Consider the following 25707-nt stretch of genomic DNA (forward strand, 5'->3'; position numbering starts at 1 on the left):
CACCATCATTCTTTGGGTATTACCTTACTTTCTGGCCCAAGAATACGTTCCATGTTCATACTGTATTTCCCTGCTCTAGCCCTGTAATTTGCTAGTTCTCCAGTTGGCTTTGTGGTCAGACTTAGGGAATGTATGTTTACGTTTATTTCTGTAATCTTATATATAAATTGACACATTCGGTGCCACAAGGCTGATTGTAGTTTTTTTCCTTTCCCATATTTGCAGTTCTCTTCTACAGAAACCAGGGTTTGATTGTCATCAGGATGTTTACTTGAGTGATAACTCACTCTGGATGGAATCAATCTCTAACCTCTCCCTGTACAGATTCTGGCATTACCCTGACCACCTAATTACTTCTGGACTGAATTATTTGGGAAGAGGAAGCTTTTTATGTTCCAGTTACCTTATAAATACAGAGTAGTATATGAAGCACTTCTTTGGAAATAGTGTTGAAGAATGATTTTCCTAGAGGTATGGTTTAGAGTAGGAGGATTAGAGGGAAGAAAGAAGGCATGCTTGAGTAAAATATAGTAGGTTTTACTTGAGGTGGCCACATAACTTTTGCCTAAAGTAGGCCACATTGAAAACATTGAGATGTAATTTACACATCATAAAACTCACTTGCGGTTTTTAGTGTATTCACAGGGTTGTGCAGCCATCACATCACTATCTAATTCCAGAATATTTTCATTGCAAAAGAAACCCTACTTACATTAATGGTCTCTTCCCATTTCCCCTCTCCCACAGCCTCTGGCAAACACTAATCTTTCTGTTTGTATGGATGTACCTATTTTGAAAATTTCATGTAAATAGAATTACATAATATATAGCCTTTTGAGTCTGGGAATGTGCTTAAGCATAATATTTTCAAGGTTTGTATTGTGGCATCTCCCTATACTTGATCCTTATGGTTGAGTAATATTCTGTTGTATGGATATGCTACATTTTGTTTACTCAATTCATTGATGGACATTTGAGTTCATTCATTTTTGGCTCTTAGGAATAGTGCTGCTATTAACATTGTGTACGAATTTTTGCATGAGTATAATTTTCAGTTTCTTGGGTATGTATCTAGGAGTGAATTTGCTGGGGCATAAGGTAACTGTTTAACTTTTTGAGGAACTGCCAAACTTTTCCATAATGACTAGTATTCCACATTCTTTCCAGTAATGTGTGGGGGGTTCTGATTTCTCTGTGTCCTCACAAACACATTATTTCTTTCCTTTTTAATGTTTGTTTATTTTGAGAGAGAGTGCCAGTACCAGTGGGGAAGAGGGAGAGAGAGAATACCACGCAGGCTCCATGCTGTCAGCGCACAGTCCAACACGGGGCTCGATCCTGCAGACCGTGCGATCACGATGAGCCGAAATCAAGACTTGGATGCTTAACTGAGCTACTCAGGCACCCCCACAGTATTTCTTTTTTGATTCTAGCTATCCTAGTTGATATGAAGTGGTCCTTTGTGGTTTTTGACTTGAACTTCCCTAAAGCCTAGTGATATTAAGTATCTTTTCATGTGCTTTTTTGGCTGTTTCTGTATCTTCTTTGGAAAAATGTCTATTCAGATCCTTTGCACATTTTAAAATTGGGTTATTTGTTTGTTGAGTTGTAAGAGTTCATATATTTTTTTCAGTAGTAGACATTTTTCAGATCTGTGATTTGCAAATATTTTTCCCCATTTTGTAGATTTTCTTTTTACTTTCTTGATAGTGTCCTTTGCACATAATTTTTTAATTTTGATGAAGTCTAATTTATCTGCTTTTTTTTAATGCTTTTGGTCATATCTGCAAAACTGCTGCCTATTTTGTTTTTTTCTTTATCTTTTGGAGTTAATTTTTGTATGTGTTGTAAGGTAGGGGGCTAACTTCATTCTTTTGCATATGGATATCCAGTAGTCCTAGCACTGTTTATTGAAAAGGTTATTCTTTTCTCCATTGAATGATCTTGGCTTATTGAAAATCAGTTAGCCAGTTATATGAGTTTATTTCTGGCTTCTGGCTTCTGGCTTCTGTTCCATTCATCTGTCCATATGTTGATCCTTATGCCAGCACTACATTGTCTTGATTACTGTAATTTTTTGCTAAGTTTGAAATTGGAATTTAAGTGTGAATCCTTCAATTTTGTTCTTCTGTTTCAAGATTGTTTTGGCTGTTTGGGGTCACCTGTATTTCCATATACATTTTAGGATTAGCTTGTTCATTTCTGGGGGAAAAAAAGGCAATTGGAAGTTTGATCCGGATTGCACTGAGTCTGTCCTTTTGCTATCATTATAATGTTAAATCTTATCCATGAATATGGATTGTCTTTCCATGTACTGGATCTTTACATCTCTTAAAACCGTGTTTTATAGTTTCACTTTACAGGTCTTTTACTTCCTTGGTTTTGTTCTTTAGCATTTTATTCCTTTAATGCTATTGTATACATAGTTGTTTTCTTTTTTTTTTCCTTTTTAAAAAAATTTTTAAGTTTATTTTGAGAGAGACAGAGACAGTGTGAGCTGGGGAGGGGCTGAGAGAGAGGGAGACAGAGAATCCCAAGCAGGCTCTGCACTGGCAGTATAGAGCCCGACACAGGGCCCGATCCCACAGACTGTGAGATCATGACCTGAGCTGAAACCAAGAGTTGGACGCTTAACTGACTAGGCCAGCCAGGTTCCCCTACATAGTTGTTTTCTTAATATCATCTTCTGATTGTTTATTGCTAGTATATAGGAATATAGTTGGGTTTTGTATACTTATCCTGTATCCTGCATCCTTGGTAAACTTCTTTATTAGTTTTAACGTGTTTTATGAAAAAGAACATGTCATGTGCAAAAAGAGATAGTGTGACTTCTTCCTTTCTGATCTGAATGCCTTTTTTAAAAAAATTTTATTTAGATTCCAGTATAGTTAACATACAGTGTTATATTAGTTTCAGGTGTACAGTATAGTGATTCAGCAATTCTATATATTACTCAGTGCTCTTGTATTTTCATTATCTTTTTACTTTTTACAGTAAGCTCTACATCTAGTATGGAGCTTGAACTCAAGACTCCAAGATCAAGAATCACATTCTCCACCAACTGAGCCAGCCAGGCATCCTCTAATCTGAATGCCTTTTATTTATTTATTTTCTCTTTCTTGCTTAAGTGCCCTGGTTAGAACCGTTAGTAATATGTTGAATAGAAGTGGTGACAGCAGACATTATTGTCTTGTCTCTGATCTTAGGGGGAGAGTGATCAGTCTCTCACCATCAAGTATGCTACTTGTGAGATTTCTATAGATGCCCTTTATCACGTTAAGGAAGGTGTCTTCTATTTCTATTTTGTTCATTGTTTTTATCAAAACTGGTGTTGGGTTCTTTCAAATGCTTTTTCTGCATCTATTGAGAGAGTCATATGGTTTCTCTCTTGTATTCTGTTTATATGTTGTATTATGTTGATAGTTTTTTTTGTTTATGGGTGGTGTGTTGGACCAGTCTTGCTTTTCTGGGACAAATCCCACTTGGTCATAATGTATAGCCTTTTATATGTTGCTTGATTTGATTTGTTAGTATTTTGTTGAATATTTTGGTGCGTATATTTGTAAGGAATATTGGTCTATAGTTTTGTGGGTTTTTTTCCCTTTGATATCTTTGTCTTGTTTGGTGGGAACAGTACTAGCCTCAGAGAATGAGTTGGAAAGTCTTCCCTCCTCTTTCTGGGAAGGTCTTATGAAGGGTTGGTGTTAATTCTTCTTTTAGCATTTGGTAGAATTCACCAGCAAAGCTGTCTTGGTCCTGGGCTTTTCTTTGTGGGAAGTTTTTTGATTATTGACTAATCTCTTTGTTATAGGTGTATTCAGATTTGCTATTTGTTTCTTGAGGCAGTTTTTAAATCAAGCCACTTTATTTTTTTAAAGCTTATTTATTTATTTTGAGAGAGAGAACGCACAGGCACACGTGAGCCAGGGAGAGGCAGAGGAAGGGGTGGAAAGAGAGAATCCCAAGCAGGCTCCACACTGTCATTTTGGAGCCTGATGCACATGGGCTTGAACCCACAAACCATGAGATCATGACCTGAGCTGAAACCAAGAGTTGGATGCTTAACCGACTGAGCCACCCATGCACCCATAAACCAAGCCATTGTGGAGAGCTTTGGGGGACTTACTGGATGAGGGGTTGGGATAGTATGTGTAAACCAGCTTTATTCTGGCATCCTAGGATTTAGAGTTACTCTTGTTTTTGTTGACAGTAGAATATCGCCCATCCTCTATTTTCACATCTAAACTTAATTTAGTGTCCTTTTACATAGTCCAGAGATGATCTGAAGCCTTGAATTATAATGATGAAATCTCTAGCTGTTTTACATAGAAAAATGTGCATGTATATATATTATATTTTGTGTACATATAAAGGTAATTAAGGTATTCCTGAACCCCATCTATGGACTTTTATTTAGTAACGTTTTCTTTCACAAATAATCTGTAGTTTAAAGGAAATCTGATAATGGTATTAATTTGCATGTGTTTTCTTAAAGTCTTTATGGTAATTATTAGTGTTTTTGAAAATCTATAATCTCTTCTATATTATTGATGACTCCACAGATTTTTGTGGTACTATTTATTGATAAAGGATCAGGGTCATAAAAATAACAGGATGTGTGAAAAGTTGCCGAATGACAGCAGAACTCCCAATGTTATGGTTTAAATAAATGATGTTATGGGGTAGTTTTCTTGTACAATAGAATATTCCAGTGTGGAAATAATATATCCTAAACCAGGTAAGAAGGAATTCTTCTGATATTAAGTGGTTTTAGGTTGGTGCAGTAAGACTTGGCAAAATAGTTGAGGAATTAACTGTACCAGTTTGCCAGAGAGCATGTATGATTTATTTTGAAGGAACAGTTTTCAGTCTTAAAATCAAATGTCTACTGAGATCAAACAGGAGAACAAAAGAAGGGAAGCAAGTTGGAGTATATCTTAAAAGACACAGGAGTGTTAGGTACTTTTAAGAACTATGTTTTTTCTCATTTTTTTTTCCCTGAATCATGCTGCATGCTTGATATATTTTCATTTCCCATTAAAAAATTTTATTTAAGGTTTTTTGGGTTTATTTGTTTTTTTGATATTTATCCATTCTTGAGAGAGAATGTGAATTTATCCATTCTTGAGAGAGAGAGAATGTGAGCAGGATAGGGGCAGACACACACACACACACACACACACACACACACACACACACACTCTCTCTCTCTCTCTCTCTCTGTCTCTGTCTCTCTCTGTCTCTCATTCTCTCTCTCACTCTCTCAATCTGAAGCAGTCTCCAGGCTCTGAGCTGTCAGCCCGGACCTGATGCGGGGCTCAAGCTCAAGAACCAAACTGTGAGATCATGACCTGAGCTGAAGTCAGATGCTTAACTGACTGAACCACCCAGGCGCCCTTCAAGCTTCATATTTAGAGCTTAGAATTTTAATTGGTCCATCAAGTTTTTAAAGAACTAGTTACCTAGATTGTAGACAACTCTGTCATGTTTCAGAAAAGAGAAACAAAGGTAGCATTTCTCCTTTACTTGGAAAAGAAGGAAAAAGAACTTTAACAAGTCAGTAGTAATTATTTTTTTGCTTTTTAAAAATACTGATTTGATAGCTTGTATTGGTTCTATGTATATTGTTTAAACTTCCCTTATTCTCTGTGTAAAACTCTTTAATTATCAGCACACAGTATTCAGCAGTCTATTAAAAGTATAATTAATACATTATGATCAGGTGGAGTTTAATTTTCAGAAATGCAAGGACGATTCATTATCAGTTGATACAATTTGTCATATATGTTTTTTCATGCATTGTCTCCTGCCTTTGTTTTCACAGGATTATCCTTTCTTGCTCACTTGATATCAGGCTTGGCTATGTGATTTGCCTTTGGCAGTGGAGTCTGAGTTGATGTGATGTTTGCCAATTCTGAACAGTTTCACTAACCATTTATGCTGTTATTGCTTCATCATATACTTAAATGTATACTTAAATGTACATTCCAAAAAGGATTGAAACTGAAATCTTTACCACAAAGAAAATAAAGTAACTTGATTAGTTGAAGTGTATGGCATTTAAAGACAACACTGAATGGAAATGGAGATGTTAGATCCAAAGCTGAAGGCTAGAAAACGCATAATTGTCTAGCGGAACATAGAGTAAATGTTTTACAAGTGCACACCTGGAGGCTGCAACAGTCTTGGATTTGATAGCAAATCCAAGATCACTGAGTTAAGGGAAGAGGCAATTCTTATTCTAGTTTTAGAATTCAGCTTTCAGGTACTGTGGGCACAGTGTGTGAGATTTGTTTGTCTTGCTGACCCTCACTTATCTGAGGTTGTGCAGATAATAGGTCTAGAATTCTTATCAAGTGGTCTTTTTGGTGGCCTGTTAAGCCCCTTCTTTGTAGCCCCATAATACCTTGAATAAACCCAATGGACTTTGGCCTGTATAGAATTGACCTTCTGTCTATCTGTGTAGCTCCATCCAAGCTCTAGAAGGTGTACATTTTTCCATTTCTAGGTGTTTAGTGGATGTGTGTTACAACCTGTATAGGCAGCATCTATAGAAAACAGACCTGGTGATTACTCAGTGGCTCTGCTTTTTTTTTTTTTTTTTTTTTTAATTTTTTAAAGTTTGTTTATTTCGAGAGAGATAGAGACAGCTTGAGCAGGGGAGGGACAGAGAGAGGGAGAGAGAGAATCCCAAGCAGGCTCTGCATTGTCAGCACAGAGCCTGACGCGGGGCTCGAACTCACAAAACTGTGAGATCATGGCCTGACCTGAAACTGAGAGTCAGATGCTTAACTGAGCCATCTAGGGGCTCCAGTTCTGCTCTCTTTCTTTGCAGATATTTGATTATTTGGCAACAATAACAACAACAACAACTCTAGATTAGTAGAGGAATGATAGAAACATTTCTTTTAAACACATGATGTTAATTTGCATATTATTGCCAGTGCTATTTAATTTCATAATAGAAGTGCCAGCAATTATAGTTACAGACGTTGTAAAGGCTGGAAAGGAGGAGGTAAAACTAACACTGTTGGCAGATGATTGGGTTGGATATCAACTGAGAACTTAACACAAACAATAGGATTCAATAAAGTAGTGGGGAGTGAAAAATATATAGAAATAAGTAGCATATATGTTAAATATATGTATATTGTAACATGCACATAGATACCCTTGTATTTGTTAAATAAGGAGGAACAGTAAAAAGTGTGTTTCCAAAATAGATTATGTACTCTGTCCCTGGAGAGTAAATATAAAACCTGCCTCACTCAACTTATATTCCCACTATGAGTTTACTTTTAAGAATTTTAAAAGAGCATACTAATAATACACAGACACAGTGGGAAGTCTATTTTAATGCCTCATCTAAGTCTTCATTTGAAATGTGTTACAATGAATATAGATTAAATTGAAGTGTTTTCAGTTAGATTACAGCAGTGCAGTGTATTGGTTCTCCATTTTTATAGCATAGTTTTTAAACTTTTTGTTGTTACAATGTTAAAATTTTCAAAGATGTAAAAGATCTGTATGCTGAAAACTATAGAAAACTTATGAAGGAAATTGAAGAAGACACAAAGAAATGGAAAAACATTGCATGCTCAATGGATTAGAAGAACAAATATTGTTAAAATGTCAATACTACCCAAAAATGTTAAAATTTCCTTTAAAACAACCCTTTAATTCAGAGCATAGGCCTCTACTCCTGAGAGGAGAAATATTTTCTGCAGATGTAGTTGTTTTGAAAGATGGTTAACACATCTCTGTTTTCAACTCTTTGCTCTTTGAGCAAAAGTAGTAGGCCTCTACTCCTGAGAGGAGAAATATTTTCTGCAGATGTAGTTGTTTTGAAAGATGGTTAACACATCTCTGTTTTCAACTCTTTGCTCTTTGAGCAACAGTAGTAGGGCATTTCTTTAATAGAGCTGTGTAGGTGGTTAGAAGTCAGGAATCACTTATTTGAAAAGCTTTTTACAGACTGTTTGGCTGAAGGGCTGGGATGAGGGTGTGTACATGTTAGTGTTTTGGAAGCTCCCTAGGTGATTCTTCGTTTGATTTGGTTATGTCTTTTGTGTTTGTGATTAAATATTATTTATGTTTTAAGATATACATAAGTAGATAATTTTTCTTTCATGCCCAGTTCAATAGGACGGAAAGAAATGTGGCTTCTCATATCCTTTGATGTCTACGTTTATCAACCAAACTTTAAAATTAGGAAATTAGGAGGGAGTTTGTTTGCTTTGTAAGGTATGATGGGGAAAGAGAACTCTATTAGTTTCACACTAAGCATCCAAGAATCTATATCTGCATGCTCTCACCTTTATCATCTAATGTAATTTAAACTCAGCTCCTAAAGACCCTGATTGAAGGAAAATCCTTTCAGTGCCTATCTCTGAGCTCTGAATTTTCCAGTCCCTGGGCTTGGAATGTGGAGGAGATGAAAGAAAACAGACTTGAGAATATGCAAGCATGAACTCAGACCTTCCCCCGAATAACGTCACCCAGAACTCCCCAGCTCCTAAATTTCACTTTAAAATGTGCTTGATGCATTATCTGAGTCTGGGTCATACTAAGGGAGAGCAGACATATGTAGGTAAAGAAGGGACTAAAATATCTGCTTGGAAGAAAACTCTGATCCTTAATCTCACTGGGATGATTTTATATTTAACGTGCTTCTTAGAATAGTAGGGTACAAATTAAAGATTAAAGGTGAATTTTTGAGACTAGCCCTAGATGTTCTTAAACAGGAAGAAATTTAAGTTATAATGATCTAAGAAAGAAAGACTAGATTGATCTTGAAATATCACATGGTCTATCTTACATTAGTGTTTCTTTCTTTTACTCTTCAAAGTTCATCCTGTCAAAATTGATAGTCTGTTGGTTTTCAGTCCATTGTTAATGTTCTGTCTTTTTTTTTTTTTTAACCAACACACATAAACAGTTTTTTTTTTTTTGTTTGTTTGTTTTTTCCCCCTTTTCCCCCTCCCAAAGAGGGAACTCTTTGAAGAAACTCTGGATGGGGTCAGAAACCAATAACATCTTGTTGTGGGCAGGGGCGGTGCATGTGGTGATAGAAATTGGGTATATGGGCTGGTGGGCTATTGTAGGAGGTGGAGGGACTATGGATCATATGCCTATTAATACTACCCCAAAATTAAGCCATATAAATAAATATATTACTTATATAAAATATTAAAATAAGGGGTCCATGAGAGTTTTAAGTAGTATGTGCTCATTGTAGAATAAGTTTAAAATAGAGGAAAGCATAAAAAAGAAAAACTATCACCAGCAGTATCTGTCACTTAGAGATAACATTTTCACTGTTTTGTTTTAGATTATCTCAGTCCAAAAGAAAAGTGCATGTTTTTATATACAAACTTGTACATTTTGATAAAACACTTGTGTCTATCCTACACCTTTAAAAGGTGTAACCTACCTTTTAAAACTCAGCAGTATATTGTAAGTAATTTTCCAGATCCTTAAGTATTTGCTTTCCTTTTTTTAAAAAAAAATTTTTTTTAACGTTTATTTATTTTTGAGACAGAGAGAGACAGAGCATGAACAGGGGAGGGGCAGAGAGAGAGGGAGACACAGAATCTGAAACAGGCTCCAGGCTCTGAGCCGTCAGCATAGAGCCCGACGCGGGGCTCAAACTCATGGACCGTGAGATCATGACCTGAGCCGAAGTCGGACGCTTAACCGACCAAGCCACCCAGGCGCCCCTGCTTTCCTTGTTTTTAATGGCTGCATCATGTTGTATCATACTGAAATACTTTAACCAGTTCACTGTTGTTGAATATATATATTGTCTTAACTTTCTCATATAATTGCTTATAAATAAATCTGCACACATCCATCATTATTTCTAGGTATAGAATTGTTGGGTCAAAGACAATTATTTTTAAAGCATTGTTAAATTGCCTCCTGGAAGAGTTGTGCTCATTTACGCTCACGGTGTAGGAGTCTCCCTAACCATAGGCACATAAGACAACCCAGGTGACCAGCCAGACTACCTGTTAATTCATTGCAGTAGAGTAGATAAAACCTGAAGATAAGGCAACTCCCAGATTCATGTTGTGGGAAGAAGACAGTCTGGGGTATAAAAACTAATTTTATCTTTTACCCAGTATGTCATTGGCATCAGGCTCTAGTAGGTATTAGCATAATTAAGTTTCAGATTATTGGATATTGAGTTGCTGACATTGGCCATGATGGATGGACTTTTTTGCTGTACTAGGTTGAAGTCTTTTCTGCTAAAAGATTGAATTGTGTTCTGTCTACTGGCCGGCCTAGGATTCAGTTGGAGGGATGTATAAAACTGAAGAGTTGCTACATTGAAATATGCTTAAAATGAATATCCACCTGAATTCAGTAAAAGATGAAAGATGGCTGGGTACTTGGCTGGCTCAATAGGTAGAACATGCAACTCTTGATCTCGGCTCCAGGTTGTGAGTTCGAGCACCACATTGGGTGTAGAGAGTACTTAAAAAATAAAATCTTAAAGAAAGGATGAGAGATGGCTGTCTAAGTAGCATACACACTTGGAATCTAGAGAAAATATTGCACAGTACTTAATTGCCTTTTGAACTGTTTACTGAACATCTTATTTCAATGTGCAGAGGTACTTTGCTCACCCACTGGTAGCTTTGTGAATTTCACTTTTGGATCTTGGGGGAGAATGGAGAGAAGAGGCTAGGCAAATAATTGGCAAGAAAAGCAAACAGTTACAAGGCTGTTAACAATGCAGCCTTGTTTACCCACTTTGCCTGTCTGGGTTTCTGAAACTGGATTCCTTAGCTCTGTGAACTAGTTAGTACAAGAGCACTCCTTTCGTTTTTTTTGGGTGCTTGGAATTGTAAGCATGTTGGAGAGAACACAGGCTTGTATATCTTAGTTGGATGAGTGCATCCCGTCACTGTTAGGACATGGTGGTGTAAAGGGATTAATAGTGAGAAGTGAGCTGGGACTGGTTTATGTGTGGAAGCCTCTGGAATTGCTTCTTAAGTCTGTTTGTGTTATGGGCATTTCAGAGTGGGGAGGTTACAGAAATCAAAAGCCTATTACTTTTGAAACCAGAAGTCTGCTAGTCACAGTTTTAACATTTTTTATTTATAAAGCAAAGGAACAAAAAAGACTACTTCATTTAATAGGTGGGGTTAGTTATGAGAAAGATCTAATTTTATTTTGTAGGCTCTTTCAAAGAGTACTACTTCTGAGTAGTATCTGTTTCGTAAAGTTTAAATGACACTGTTATTTCCTCTCACTGTTGGTTGTGATCTGTTAATAAATATTACGTTTTTATTACAAGAATGAACCAGACACTGGAGTATGAGGATACTTTTCTTCTCATTTTAACAATTTTGAAAGAGTCATTTTTTTTGGAAACAGGAAAACTAAGGGCAGAATTTAAAATATCATCCTTGTTACTGTGAGAGAGGAGAGGAAATGTTTTAAGAAGTAGTATATCTGGTCTTAGGTCTTTTTTTGCTTGTGTGTCATAAGCTTGCTGTAGATGTTGGGACAGATAATCCTCCCCCCATTTTCATCCTCACTTTTGTTTTTCATATTTCTTTCTGGTTATCAACAAAAACATGATGAAAATTAACTTTTAATAATGAAAATGTTGAGTTCTATCATCTGCCTAACATCTGATTTTTGTTTTTTATTTTCAGCACTGGTTAGATGGTACAAAGAGCATCAAAAAGCAAGTAAAAAGTAAGTGTTGAAAAAATTGTGAACAAAAAGTAAATTATATATTAGAAGCTCTGATTCCTAATAAATCATGTTTCAGATGAATTTCTTAGCATCTCTACTTTAAAGATAATTTCAATTTGATATACTGACCTACCCCCTTAGTTCTAGAGGGTTAATAGTAATCTAGATTCAAGTGCTTTATAGTTTATTTCCTGGAGAAAGGCTTGCATCTTGCAAGGAGATTGAGTTCTCATGCAATGCTTAACTTTTATTTAGTAATTGTGTTGGAATTTTCCTGCTTGGCATCTGTCCTGCTCTGTAAAATGTTTTGAGACTTTAGAGCTGTAACTTTTAAAATTTAAAAATAATGAAATGAAACAATTGACATAAAATGTCAGTTTTATTCCTAGTAATAGGGAAAAATACCAGTGTTCACTCGTAATCCAGCTTGTTCTTTGTGGTAGTAGAGATTTCAGAGCGCCTCAACTTTTTTGTCTTTACAAAATAATGGGACCTCTGAGAATTTACAAGTTAGTGAAATAGGTGAAGTGAATTGAAAGTGTGGGGGGAATTTGCAGTGAGCGGTTAATAACCCAGGCATTCCTTAGTCTTTTAAGAAATATAGTGTGGCAGGTTTTTTAGGGCTGTTAGATTGCACAGTCAAGACTTTTATTTGATGCATTTGTCCCTAAACTGTTAGAATTAATCTAGAGCTATCTATTTTTGGGAGGACAGCTAATTGTAATGGTACTATATGATGGTTGGTACATTTTAAAAAACCTCTTGATTGATCTTTTTCTGTTAGGTGTACTTAAAACCTTTAATTTAAAGGCTTTAATGAAGCCATACAGTATTTCGATGTGTGAAATATTACCACAAAGCCTGTTACCTTTTCTCCCTACTTCAAGTAGATCATTTTTGACAAATTTACTGACTGGAAAATTCCTACAGTTTGAATAGTTATATTAAAAAAAAATTAAAGTTTTTTTTTGTTTTTTGTTTTTTGTTTTTTGTTTTTAAACAGTTGGTTCACCCTATTGTCTGCATCTTCGAGTTAAGTTTTATTCCTCAGAACCAAATAATCTTCGTGAAGAGCTAACCCGGTAAGACTACTCTCTAGAGTTGTACAGGGGTAAAGTAGTTTTGGTCAGCTAGCTAAAGGTGTTGGAAGATTGTCTTTATAATTCTTTACAGTTTACTGACCACTAATGAAATGGATCTCTTATCCCTGGTAATAAGACCTGTCAGACAATAGAATTTCATTTTGGGACAGTGTTTTTAAGTGTAGAATTTTTCCCTTTATCAGTTTTCAAAATAAAGAGTTGTTTCCCTAGCATTCTTTAAGGTAACTACTGAGTTCCTTTTTTAAATTATCATCAACTCATGGATTTTACTTATTTATGTATGTATGTATGTTTAGTTTGGGGAGTGAGTGTGAGCAGGGGAAGGGCAAAGAGAGAGGGACAGAGGATTTGAAGCGGGCTCCGTGCCGACAGCAGTGAGCCCGATGCGAGTCTTGAATTCACTAATCATGACCTGAGCTGAAGTCAGATGCTTGGCTGACAGAGCCACACAGGTGCCTCTCAACTCATGGATTTTAAACAAGATTGCTGTGTTTGAATATGTTGCCATATTATATTTATTCATGTTATGTTTGTTGGTGTTCAAAATGATCTCTCTTCGGCCACTGGGAGTTTATTCATGTTGGCTCCTAATATTCTTTACCTATTGAAATACCGCTCGCTGACTGATGAAAAATAATAAATCCTGATTTGGTTTGAATAGTTTTAAACAAACTTTAAGCAGGTTATATACAATTATTTCTATTTTGTCCTGCCTCCTTCATATTTATTCATTGATTATACATGGTAAATGCATGATTCATTCACACATACTATTTATTAAGTAAAAATTGAATTGCTGAGTCCCTTTAGAAGGGTTTTCTTCTCTTGCACCCTATACCAGCGAGATTATAGCTAATCTCCATAGTTACATATATGCCTGTGTCCTTTCACATCCAGGTGGTTTGTGTTGTGAGAGTAATGTAAACTTAGATCATAGAGCTCATTCTCCATAATTTGCTTAAAACCTTTAATCTTAAGGTGGTTGTACTGTACTCATTTATCTTATGGACATGCTGCCATCCTCCTGATGGCTTATTGGCCCCAATTTTTTTTCATATTTTTTTCTTTTATAGATTCTATTGCAGGTAAAATTCTGTAATTAAAAATGTTTCTTCTCACATTAGAAGGGTAGGATTATTTTTCATAGTAGATTATTTCTGTTTAGTTAAATTTATGCCTTTTATTTTTCTTAGGTATTTATTTGTTCTTCAATTAAAACAAGATATTCTCAGTGGAAAGTGAGTATTAGTTATTTAAGGTAAACCACATTTTATTAAGTAGTTGAAAATGATTTTGAAAAATAAGTTCATAATTATGAAAAAAGAATGGTCAACATAAAGTAGGTATTATTTGTATTTATCTTAAAATGAACCTTGGGAAGTTGACTTGTCTAACAAATTTGTGTTTCGGTCTCAGATTAGAGTGTCCCTTTGATATAGCAGTTCAGCTGGCAGCTTATAATCTGCAAGGTAAGCAATTCTTATGTTGACTGTTAAGAATAAAGCATAATTCTTTTCTGTGTGTTTTTAGTTAAGAATTTCAAAAGATTCAAAATGATGGGTAAGAAAAGTAACACCACTGTTAACTTGTATCAATATCCAACCTTATTACTTTACTTTGTTTAAAGAACATGGCCTTCTTTTTCTTCCCTTTCACTTCATTTGCTCCCTTTCTATCTGTAACTTCTTTTCAAGCAAAATTGCTGTTGACTTGATAATTCAATAAATATTATAAGGGGACTCTCAGCTTTTTTTTTTTTTTTAACTTGAAAAGAATGCAGGGATATAAGAGATTTTTGCAGTTGTATTTTTGCTTTCTTTAGTTTGATTCTTTTTTTTTTTTTTTTAAGTCTTGTTTATTTTGAAGGGGAGAGAGAGCATGAGAGTGAGTGAGGGAGGGACAAAGAGAGCGAGAAAGAGAGAAACTCAAGCAGGCTCCTCACTGTCAGTGCACAGCCCAACTCAGGCTTGATGTCAAGAAGTAGGAGATCATTACATGAGCTAAAAATCAAGAGTCGGATGCTTAACCGACTGAGCCACCCAGGCACTCCTCTTTAGTTTTATTCTTAAAAATGAATCCATGAAAGAAATACTTAGAGCATATTTAAAAGTTCCTGATGGTTAAAGTATTTTCCAATAAATGAAATTAATGAAAAAACTTATAATTTTGTACCTTATTGTACTGACGAAATACTGTTAAGTTTAGGTATTTTTTTTCTGAAAAATTGACATTTTAAGAAAACTGTAATTTCAGTCCTCATTCACAAAATGGAAAGAAATCTGTTCTGTTGGAGTATCTAGATGCTTAACCATCTGACTGTATCTTGGACGCTTAACCATCTGAGCCACCCAGGCACCCCTAAATGTTTATTGTTTGATTCATGCATTGTGGCTCTATTTTGTTATCTCTTAACCCTCCTTATCACATTTTTTTTTCCTAAGTAAAAGTTCTTTCCTACTTTCTCCTTCATCCACAGCACCGTTATTTGCATGATTCCGCCACACTTCTTGTCATGTTGTGCATCTCTGTGTCCCGTGTCTAACATTTTGCCAAATCCGAAGTCTTAAGGTCCTTAGAATAAATTTGCTGAAGTACAGTCCATCTTCATAAAATGAGCTCTGTGTTTCTTGTTTATAATTTTATATTTTATCAGAATAATTTTTGTTACTAGCTTTTTTCATACTCTCAATTCAGTTTTTCCTTGACATTTTAATGTATATCCTGAACAACACTAGGTAGAAGATTTGGTTTGGTGCTTCTTAAAAATGTGACCTGAAACAGAAAAAAAAATACCCGTTATCCAGACAGAAAAGTAATTTCTTCAGCAACAAATTGGGCATGATAATATTTTCCAAGGTTGTTGAGAAAATAGATGACAATATATCTGTAATATGTCAAGTGTGTCGAGTCTGTATTCAATAAATAATGAGTTGTTACCATTTTTATTAGTATCTCAAGATCTCTGTATTTTTTTCTCTATACAACTGGATATTTTTAATAAAAATGGAACTATTTTAATTTTTAAATGAGTAAGATGTTCTTTAAAAGGGAAATGTCTAAAGTAAAGAAAATATTAGAATCATTTTCCCTTCTTCCCCAAACCTATATTTCAGAGCTAACCATAGATGGGCACATGATTATTTGTGCCCCGCCCAAGTGTTTTCCTACTGCTTCCCTTCCCCAGATACTTTTTACTAATATTTTTTTCAGTTATTTCTTTAGGATTATCTATTTACAATTCCAGGAGGATGGAGCCTGTATCTTGTAGTGGTATATGATGTCACGTTCTCTGCATATTAGTTTTTTTTTTTTTCTAATATTTATTTTTGAGAGAAAGAGTGCAAGCTGGGGAGGGGCAAAGAGAGAGGGAGACACAGAATCTGAAGCAGGCTCTGGTCTCCGAGCTGTCAGCATAGAGCCTCACGTGGGGCTCAAACCCACAAATCATGAGATCGTGACCTGAGCCGAAGTCAGATGCTTAACCGACTGAGTCATCCAGGTGCCCCTCTGCATATTGGATTCTTAATAGATGCTGGCTAAATGTTTTTTTTAAAGGTTGCTAAATATTTTTGTTTATTCATTATAAGGTCAAAAGGTGTTTCTCTAAGGAAGTCTACAAAGAGGTTTTCAAAAGCTAAACATTATAACATATGAAATAAATGAACAGAAACACATATATTTGAAAATATACCACCAACCACAAGTATATCATTGTGCATATAGATGTTGGTTGACACGTTGTAAGTCTAAGCTAGATTTATTTTGGGGAATGATCTGGGTGTTATGAATTACTATAGTTTAAGAAAGAATGTTTCTAATCTTAGCAGTTTTTATTAATGAATTCTGAAGAAAGATTCAGCAGGAAATAAACTTAATTAACAAAATATAACTTTGTGCAACTTATGTTTGTAGCTGAACTTGGTGACTATGATCTTGCTGAGCATAGTCCTGAACTTGTGTCTGAGTTCAGGTTCGTGCCCATTCAGACTGAAGAGATGGAGCTGGCTATTTTTGAGAAATGGAAGGAATACAGGTACTTGGCTTTGCCCACACTTTTCTTTAACATCACTGCAGTGATTTTGTATGTTTTCTTCTATTACCGTCCTTGGTATAGAATTTACATTTATTATTATTAAAAATTACTATTTTTTAAATTTCAGAGGTCAGACACCAGCACAAGCTGAAACCAATTATCTGAATAAAGCCAAATGGTTAGAAATGTATGGGGTTGATATGCATGTGGTCAAGGTAAGAACTGTGTTGTGATGATTTTTAAAAAGTTTATTCCTTCAAGATTGAAGGTAACTATGACTTTTTTCAAAATGAAGGAGGGCATGGAGATGGTATAGTATAGCACTGGGTACTTTGGATGTGTTATAAAGGTTGAGATTAAATATGAAAATCTCACATAAAGTTACAGTATAAGAAAGAAGAGAAACAACCAAAATCTCCAAAAAGCTGTATCTGTTTTTAAGATGTTACTATGTTTTTTAGATTTTTAAACCACTTTTTATTCTTATTAAGTGTAATATTCATGTAACATTCATGTCATCTGGCATCACATAAGCTGAGTAGGCTATTTAAAATAATTCAGGAAGCAAAGTTGAAAATTTATAGCTTGAGAAGACTTTGATAAGCTATAATACAGCTTGTATAATGATTTAACTTATTTCTAGTTTAAAAAGTTAAAATTTTCCAGAAAGACAGTTTTTTTAAAGTTTGTTTATTTGTTTATTTATTTTGAGAGAGAGCTAGTGTGTGTGAGTGCACATGCGTGTGGGGAGGGGCAGCAAGAGAGGGAGAGAGAATCTCAAGCAGGCTCTGTGCTGTCAGCGCAGAACCGAACACGGGGCTTGATCTCCTAAACCATGAGATCATGACCTGAGCCAAAGTCAAGAGTCAGACGTTCAACTCACTGAGCCACCCAGGCGCCCCTAGAAAGGTAGTCTTTTTAAAAATGGTGATTTAAGTGGTGAATAGACTATAGGCAGAATCTGCAAAGAGCTTTCTTTGTCGTGGAAGTACACCTATGTATTTTCAGTGATGACCTACCTTAAGACTATGGTGTTAGCCAAAGCATAAGAGACTCTTAAAAACTGAGAACAAACTGAGGGTTGATGGGGGGTGGGAGGGAGGGGATGGTGGGTGATGGGTATTGAGGAGGGCACCTTTTGGGATGAGCACTGGGTGTTGTATGGAAACCAATTTGACAATAAATTTCATATATTGAAGAAAAAAAAAGACTATGGTGTTAACGGTGAACTAAATGTATGCATGAATTTTCCTGAGAATGTTATTTTGGATATTTCTATTTGTTGAAAACATTTTGCATATTAATAGTAGCCTGTATATAGTTAATATAATTCGATGTGAAAATAAACTTTTGTGTGAAAATGTGATATCTGTCTTATGCAAATAAAGTTAACATGTTTTGCTTTCCTTAAATTAGGCTAGAGATGGAAATGACTATAGCTTGGGACTGACCCCAACAGGAGTCCTTGTTTTTGAAGGAGAGACCAAAATTGGCCTATTTTTTTGGTAAGCAGAGTTAATATTACAGATACTTACAGGTTTTTATTGTTGTTTTTTTTTTTTTTTAATGAGTAAAAACATTTCTTTCAAGTTAATACATAAAATAGAGTTTGGAGATCAAATAATTCTGAAAAGATAATAAAAATCACCTGTCTCCTGTCATACTCCTTACCCATTCTTAGTCCCATCCCCCAGGGGTAATTTTTAAAACTCTTTCATCCATTTTTCCATTAGTTTCAAGGTATGTCAATATACATCTCTTTTTTTTTTTTTTTTTTTAATTTTTTTTTTTTTCAACATTTATTTGTTTTTGGGACAGAGAGAGACAGAGCATGAACGGGGGAGGGGCAGAGAGAGAGGGAGACACAGAATCGGAAACAGGCTCCAGGCTCTGAGCCATCAGCCCAGAGCCCGACGCGGGGCTCGAACTCACGGACCGCGAGATCGTGACCTGGCTGAAGTCGGACGCTTAACCGACTGCGCCACCCCGGCGCCCCAATATACATCTCTTGATACATATTTTTTATTTCTACATGTACTAAATGTTCACATGGACACTCTCATGTCGTATAGTTATTACATCACTACTTTTAGAACTTCTTGTTACACAGTCATATTACCCCATATTCCCTGGTGTGTAAGAGGAAAATATTTACCCCTCCTTTTAAGCTGTGCTTCTCTTTTTAGGTACTAACTTAACTCATAGTTGAAAATTGTATTTGCATTTCCTATCAAGGAATAGATTTTATTTGGATTTCGTAGCCATAGTAAAGTTCTTCACATCTTGCCTGGTTTGTTCTAAAAGTGGAAACTCAGGAAATAGTGTTCATATTGTTATCCCTGTATCTGAAATGGTGGAGAACTTCACACTGTACTGGTGTTATATACATGAGTTAAAGGGCCTCTCTGTTGTTTACTTCTTCACAGCATGCCAGGATGGTTAGCTCAAAGCCCACCAGCACCAAACTCAATTTCTTATATATCCAGTTACTTTAAATATAGCCCAATAAGTTTATTTTTAATCATTTAGAGCCTTCGTGCTTTGCATGTCCCCCTATAAACTATATCTGCCATCAGCTGGTCATAGATGTGACAAATCCTGTAGCTATAAAAGACACCAAACCACTACTGCCCTTCGGAACTCTCTGACCTAGAGACTTCCCGCTTGCTGCTGAATGCCATTGCATAGAAACCCAAGCCCCTTCTCTGATTCCCTTCTCTCCTACAAGTTCCCTTGCTGTCTCCCCTGCTTTGGGGGTAGCTTTGTGCAGTCACCTCTGGAGGATCTCCTGTTGTCAAGGGCTTCCTTTTCATTCAACCCTGTCCAAACAGGTGTTTACCTGTCAGTAAAGTTTGTTGTACAATAGAGCTAGGTCATGATCCTTTCTTTCTGATCAGTCTGGAAATACTTGAACTCACAACTGGAATTAACATTTTCTTTCTGTATAGGTTTTTGTTTTTCCTGGAGTTTTTGGCTTCCCCCTCAGTTTCTTACACCCCACGCAGTGCTTTAAATTACCTGCCTTTGTCTTATCCTTACGTTCTTTCAGATCCTCAGGGTTGCATTAAATGATTTTTCTGTTCCCATTGAAATTGTCTGCTCTCCAGGCTGCTCTACAGTTTTCATCTGTTTTTTCAGCTAGGATCCTGTGTCTTTGTCCCATATTTTCCTTTCTTTTGTTTTTTCTGATCTATATCCTCAGGTAACTAACTGCCTAAGAAAAGCAGGGTGTAGGAGATAAATTGTTTGAATCCTTGGATGCCTTAAAATGGTTTATTCTTCTCTTATGCTTTCTTGGTAATTGGGCTGAGAATAGAATTTTAGGTTTGAAAATTATTTTCCCTCAAAAAGTTGAAGATAGATTTCATTTATTTTGGAATTCAGGTATCCATGCTAGGGACTTTCTGAGAGACTTGAGTGGAATACCTTCACAGTTGTCCCTTGATAGGTGAAGGAGCTTTGGGGTATTTATTTATCCAGTCTTTGAGTGTTAATTCTCTGACACTTCCAGCTTGCCCTGTGGGCAGATGGAACATACTTCATGGCCAGAGAATGCTGTAGCTGGAGAGTTGAAGAAAGCATCTTTTGTACTACTTCTTAAGGTTGTTGTGAGGATCTGTTGAATTAATACGTGTAGTACACCTAGAAGGTTACCTGACACTTGATAGGCCTTATGTAAGTATTTGTTACACTTAAGTGCTAGTTCTTCCCCTCCTGCTCCACCTATTGTGCTTAGTTACTTACTATTTTAGTACAACTCTTGTAAAAAAGTTATGTTTTACAATTGTATTTTGTATAAGTTATATTTAAAAACTAGCGAGAATGAGAGTTTCATTGTTTTGACATTCACAGTTTGCAGAAGGGCAAAGTTCACATGTGGTAGGTTGTTGAGGATTTCAGTACAGGTGGGTGATAGAGTTGGAAAAGGGGCCATAAAGTGATGTTTAAAAAAACCTTTTTTCTTTTTTTTTTTTAAAGATGTACTTCCTCAAACAAATTGATACAGAAAATAAAGTTGCAGGTCTTAATCAAAAATTTGTTTTCATTTATGCCTTTTAGAAAACCTTTATAGTCTTTCTGTATCCAGTTCCTATGCTGCTGCTCTACACTAGGCCTGGGGAATCTCTTGTACCATAGCTGGGAACCTATAAAGTATTAAATGGATTTCTTCATTTTCTTTTTTTTTTGTAACATTTTTACTGTCTGATATTTGTGCCCCATCAGTTTTGTTAGAGATCCTGCTTTTGAAATGTTTTTTTTCTGTTATCCTAATTATTTTTTTAGATTAGAGGCTTTGTTGGTGGGCAGTATAGGTAAAGAGGGTAAACACCCTCTTAATCAATTTACAGTTCAGCTGTTAGATGATTGATATACTGGAAATAACAGCAAAAATTTTCTTTTAATTTAGAGGACATTTATTTGAAATCTGGCTTTTGTTCTAATATTGTTATAGGCCCAAGATAACCAGGTTGGATTTTAAGAAGAATAAATTAACCCTGGTGGTTGTAGAAGATGATGATCAGGTAGGAATTGTATTGCATTATTTATTTAACAATGACTATGTTATGTGGTAACTCAAGTCTAATTTTTCTTTTCTTTTCTTTTTTTTTTTGAGAGAGAGGGAGAATGTGCATGCAAGCTGGAGAGGGGCAGAGAGAGAGAGGGATAGAGAGAGAGTCCCAGGCAGGCTCCATGCCCAGCACAGAGCCCAATGCCAGGCTTGATATCACAACCGTGAGGTCATGGCCTGAGCCGAAATCAAGAGTTGGACACTTAACTGACTGAGCCGCCCAGGCACTCCTAGTATTCTTTTATAAGGGTTTCCAAACTCATATTCTTTAATAAAATCTTCTCAATTAAGGCTTACTTTTTTTTTTTTTCCGGTTAACTCTAGTTTCCGCTTGATAAACACAACATGAATGTGTCTCAGATGCATTATGCTAGGTGAAAAAAGCCAGACTCAGAAAATTATGACTTGTATGATTTCATTTATATGATGATCTGGGGAGGGCAATCCTATAATAATGGAACAGATCACTGTTTGGGATTAGGGAGAATGAGGAGGCTTGACTACAAAGAAATAGCAAAGGGAATTTAGGGGAATGAGATAACTTTTCTATAACCAGATTTTGGTGGTAGTTCCTAGACTCCATGCCATTTGTCATAACTCACAGAATCATGAATGAACTAAAAAAAAATAATAACTTTATTCCTTGCAAAGAAATAAATTGAAAAACATATATACATATAGATGGATGTAGATAAAAGCAAGTTCAGCAATTGTATGCACAATGATGTGTGAGAAGGACTACTTAGCAAAACCTAAAAGAAGATTTGGAAAATTAGACAAAACAGTGATATTACTAAGTTTTATTACTAAGACAATGCAAAGGATTGCCCTTTCACCCAGCTTAGAAGGAAATTATAGAGGCAACAGAGCATTTTAAAAAGAAATCTATTGAGGGGGCACCTGGGTGGTTCAGTCAGTTAAGCATCTGACTTTGGCTCAGATCATGATCTCATAGCTCATGAGTTTGAGCCCCAGGTTGGGCTCTGTGCTGACAGCTCAGAACCTCGAGCCTGCTTTGGATTCTCCCCCTCTCTCTGCCTCTCCCCTGCTCATGCTTTGTCTTTCTCTCTCTCTCAAAAATAAACATTAAAAAAAAAATTAAAAAAAAAAAAAGAAATCTATTGGGGTGCCTGGGTGCATTGGTTAAGTGTCTGACTTTAGCTCAGGTCATGACCTCATGGTTTGTGAGTTCAAGCCCTGCGTCGAGCTCTGTGCCGACAGCTCAGAACCTGGAGCCTGCTTCGGATTCTGTATCGCCCTCTCTCTCTGCCCCTCCCCCACTTGCACTCTGTTGTCTCTGTCTCTCTCTCTCGAAAATAAACATTAAAAAAAATTAAATCTGATGGCACAGAGGATGATCATTGTATCATCAACAAATTAGTTAACAATGAGTCAGAAGCTGCAGATTTCATATGTAAAAACTTATTTTACGATTTTCCTTTTTATGTAAGCACATATGAGATTGCATGATATTTGTATCGAAATCCAAAGGCATTTTTTCAGGAAGAATAAAATACAATTCTTTGTGATAAGGAAATATGGTCATAATTTAATTGGTGACACTTGTTCTTATTTGGGCCATAAAATGCACATTTTACAATTGATGGCATTTAAATTAGATCTTATATAGTATTACCTTCTTGGATATCTTTTTGAAGGTATTTTACACACACACATGTGCAAATATGTGTATCTGTTCTTTTTTATACAGAAGTTACCATGCCTTTAGACTGTGTACTAACCCTTTTTAAACTTTACATTATAACTTTTGGAATATTTTCCATATCTGTATGTAGAATGCTTCTTTGTTCTTAAATTAAAAAGCAAACTAAACTGCATAGTATTCTGTGTGGATGTACCCTAAATTATTTAATATATTCTCAACATTTATTCACTATATATGCATGAATTTGTACATCGGCAAATAACTGTAGGATAGTTTCCTGGAGGTGGATTTGCTGGTTCAAATGGTTATGTGCACTTGTCCTAGATAACAGAGATCCTATGAAGGATCAAACCTGTTTCTTCAGAGGGAGTTGTCACATTTTTATCTGAAAGGTAAAAAATGGAATTTCACTGTAGGTTTAATTTGTATTTGTGTTTTTATGGGTGATATTGAACATCTTTTCATATATTTTGTTATTTATATTTCCTTTTCTCCAAACTCTCTATTCATACCCTTTGCCCATTTTGTCATTGGGCCTTTTTTCTTACTGGTTTGTTTTGCCCTTTTTCATAGAAATTGTAAATACTGTATCTAATAGTTGTTCATCTTTTAATGTTATTTATTGTGATTTTTGCCACATGCTTTAAAAAAATTTAAATAGGCAAATTTATCAGTCTTTCATGGATTATGGAAGGGTTTTTCCTCCTTTGAGGTTATATGTTTCTCCATGGTTTTTTCTATGTGTATTTTTTGTTCGTCAATTTCGCTGAAGTATAATATACATTCAGATAAGTGCAAAAACAAGTGGGCAGCTTGTTGGATTTTCACCAACACCTGTATGACCAGCACCTAGTTGGGGACATAGAATACTACTAGAATTATACACTCTTGTGCCTCCCACCAGGTATAGTCCTCCAAAGGTATTTTCTTGTTCTTCTGACTTTACCACCATACACTGGTTTTTGTTTATATCTTAAACTCAATCTGAACGAAACCTGACTGTTTTCTTTGTGTCTGACTTCTCTTTATTTATATTTGTGAGCCTCGCCCTCTTGCAGCTGGTTGCTATAGTAGGCTTGTTCTTACTGTTACATAGTATTCCTTTTTTTTTTAAACGTTTATTTATTATTGAGAGACAGAGAGAGATAGAGCATGAGCATGGGAGGGGCAGAGAGAGGAGGAGACGCAGAATCTGAAGCAGGTTCCAGGCTCTGAGCTGTCAAAACAGAGCCCAGTGGGGCTCGAACCCACAAACTGAGACCATGAGCTGAGCCAAAGTCGGACGCCCAACCGACTGAGCCACCCAGGCACCCCAGTAATATTCCTTTTTACGTATAGACTGCACTTATTTATCCATCCTGTTGTTGATGGACTGTTGAGTTGTTTTAGTTTTCACTATTAAAAGTGCTGGTCTGAAGACGAGGGTATGCATGTGTTTGGTTTTAGTGGATACTGCCAAACTGTTTTCAAAAGTGTTGATACACATTTGCATTCCCACCTACAATGTAAGAGAGTTCCATTTGTTCTTTTTTGGCTAATGTTTGGTATTTTTCCTTGTAGCCATTCTGTTCATAGAATGGTTTTGTGGTTTTCACTTGCATTCCCCTGATCACTATTTGTTTAGTGCTTATTTATATATTTAATATTTAAGTATTCTTTTTTATGAAGTGGCTTTTCAAGTCTTTTGCTTATTTTTCTCTTGGGTCATGTGCTCTTTTTCCTCATTGAAGTTCTTATGTATTGTGGACATCAGTTCTTTGCAGATCTGTGTGTTGTAAGTATCTTCTTGGCTTGCCTTGACTCCTTTAATAGTATGTTTTGGGTAGAGTGTTTCAATTTTAATGTAATAGAGTTTATAACTATTTTCCTTTGTGGTCAGTACTTTCTGTGTCTTCAAATTTAGGAATCTTTGCCTATATCAAGGTCATGAAATAACTACATATAGATTGTCATTTTAAAATATAGTTTAATTTGTAAAATATTCGAAGTGTACTGCAGAGTTGTACCAGAAAACCTGATACCCATTTTACTCATCTAGAGTAACATTTTTGGCATAACCATAACCGTGTATTCAGAGATATCTGGGTGGCTCATTCGGTTAAGCGTCTGACTCTTCATTTCAGCTCAGGTCATGATTTCATGGTTTGTTAGTTTGAGCCCGCATCAGGGTTCTTTCTCTCCCTCTCTCTCTCTGCCCCTCCCCTGCGTGTGCGCGCTCTCTCTCTCTCTCTCTCTCTCTCTCTCTCTTTCTCTCTGCCCCTCCCCCACTTGTGCTCTTTCTAAAAATAAATAAACTTAAAAAAAAAATAACTGTGTTCAGTACAGTGAGGTATAATCCTCTAGCTAGCCATCATTCTTGAGGGTGTCATTCTCATACTTCCTTTTTCCAAATATAAATACATCATAATACATGGTGGAATTTTTTTTTGAAATTTACAGAAATCATATATATATATATATTTTTGGCAGTTTCCTTAGTTTACCTAAATAGGTGTAGCCATGTAGATATCAGTTCATTCATTTTAACCTATATATGGTATTTTATAATGTGAATAAACAATTGTGCATTTATTCATTCATCTTTTATTCATTTATCTTTTTTTTAATTTATTAAAAAATTTTT

The 25707-nt window shown here is 35.7% G+C and overlaps 1 protein-coding gene across 1 annotated transcript in view; it reads left to right on the plus strand.

Moving 5' to 3' along the window:
- EPB41L5 (erythrocyte membrane protein band 4.1 like 5) overlaps positions 1 to 25707 on the plus strand; it is a 136655-nt gene that overhangs the window by 31862 nt on the left and 79086 nt on the right. The window contains exons 4-11 of the mRNA XM_047085645.1: positions 11670 to 11712; positions 12716 to 12794; positions 14009 to 14053; positions 14232 to 14284; positions 16728 to 16848; positions 16976 to 17063; positions 18265 to 18353; positions 21302 to 21371. Of these exons, the coding sequence (XP_046941601.1) occupies positions 11670 to 11712; positions 12716 to 12794; positions 14009 to 14053; positions 14232 to 14284; positions 16728 to 16848; positions 16976 to 17063; positions 18265 to 18353; positions 21302 to 21371 (588 nt within the window). The remainder of the gene's footprint in view (positions 1 to 11669; positions 11713 to 12715; positions 12795 to 14008; positions 14054 to 14231; positions 14285 to 16727; positions 16849 to 16975; positions 17064 to 18264; positions 18354 to 21301; positions 21372 to 25707) is intronic.

The sequence above is a fragment of the Lynx rufus genome, unplaced genomic scaffold, assembly GCF_022079265.1.
Source record: "Lynx rufus isolate CCGP_SWC_20201006 ecotype Redwood Valley unplaced genomic scaffold, mLynRuf1.p SCAF_2, whole genome shotgun sequence".
Lineage (NCBI taxonomy): Eukaryota > Metazoa > Chordata > Mammalia > Carnivora > Felidae > Lynx > Lynx rufus.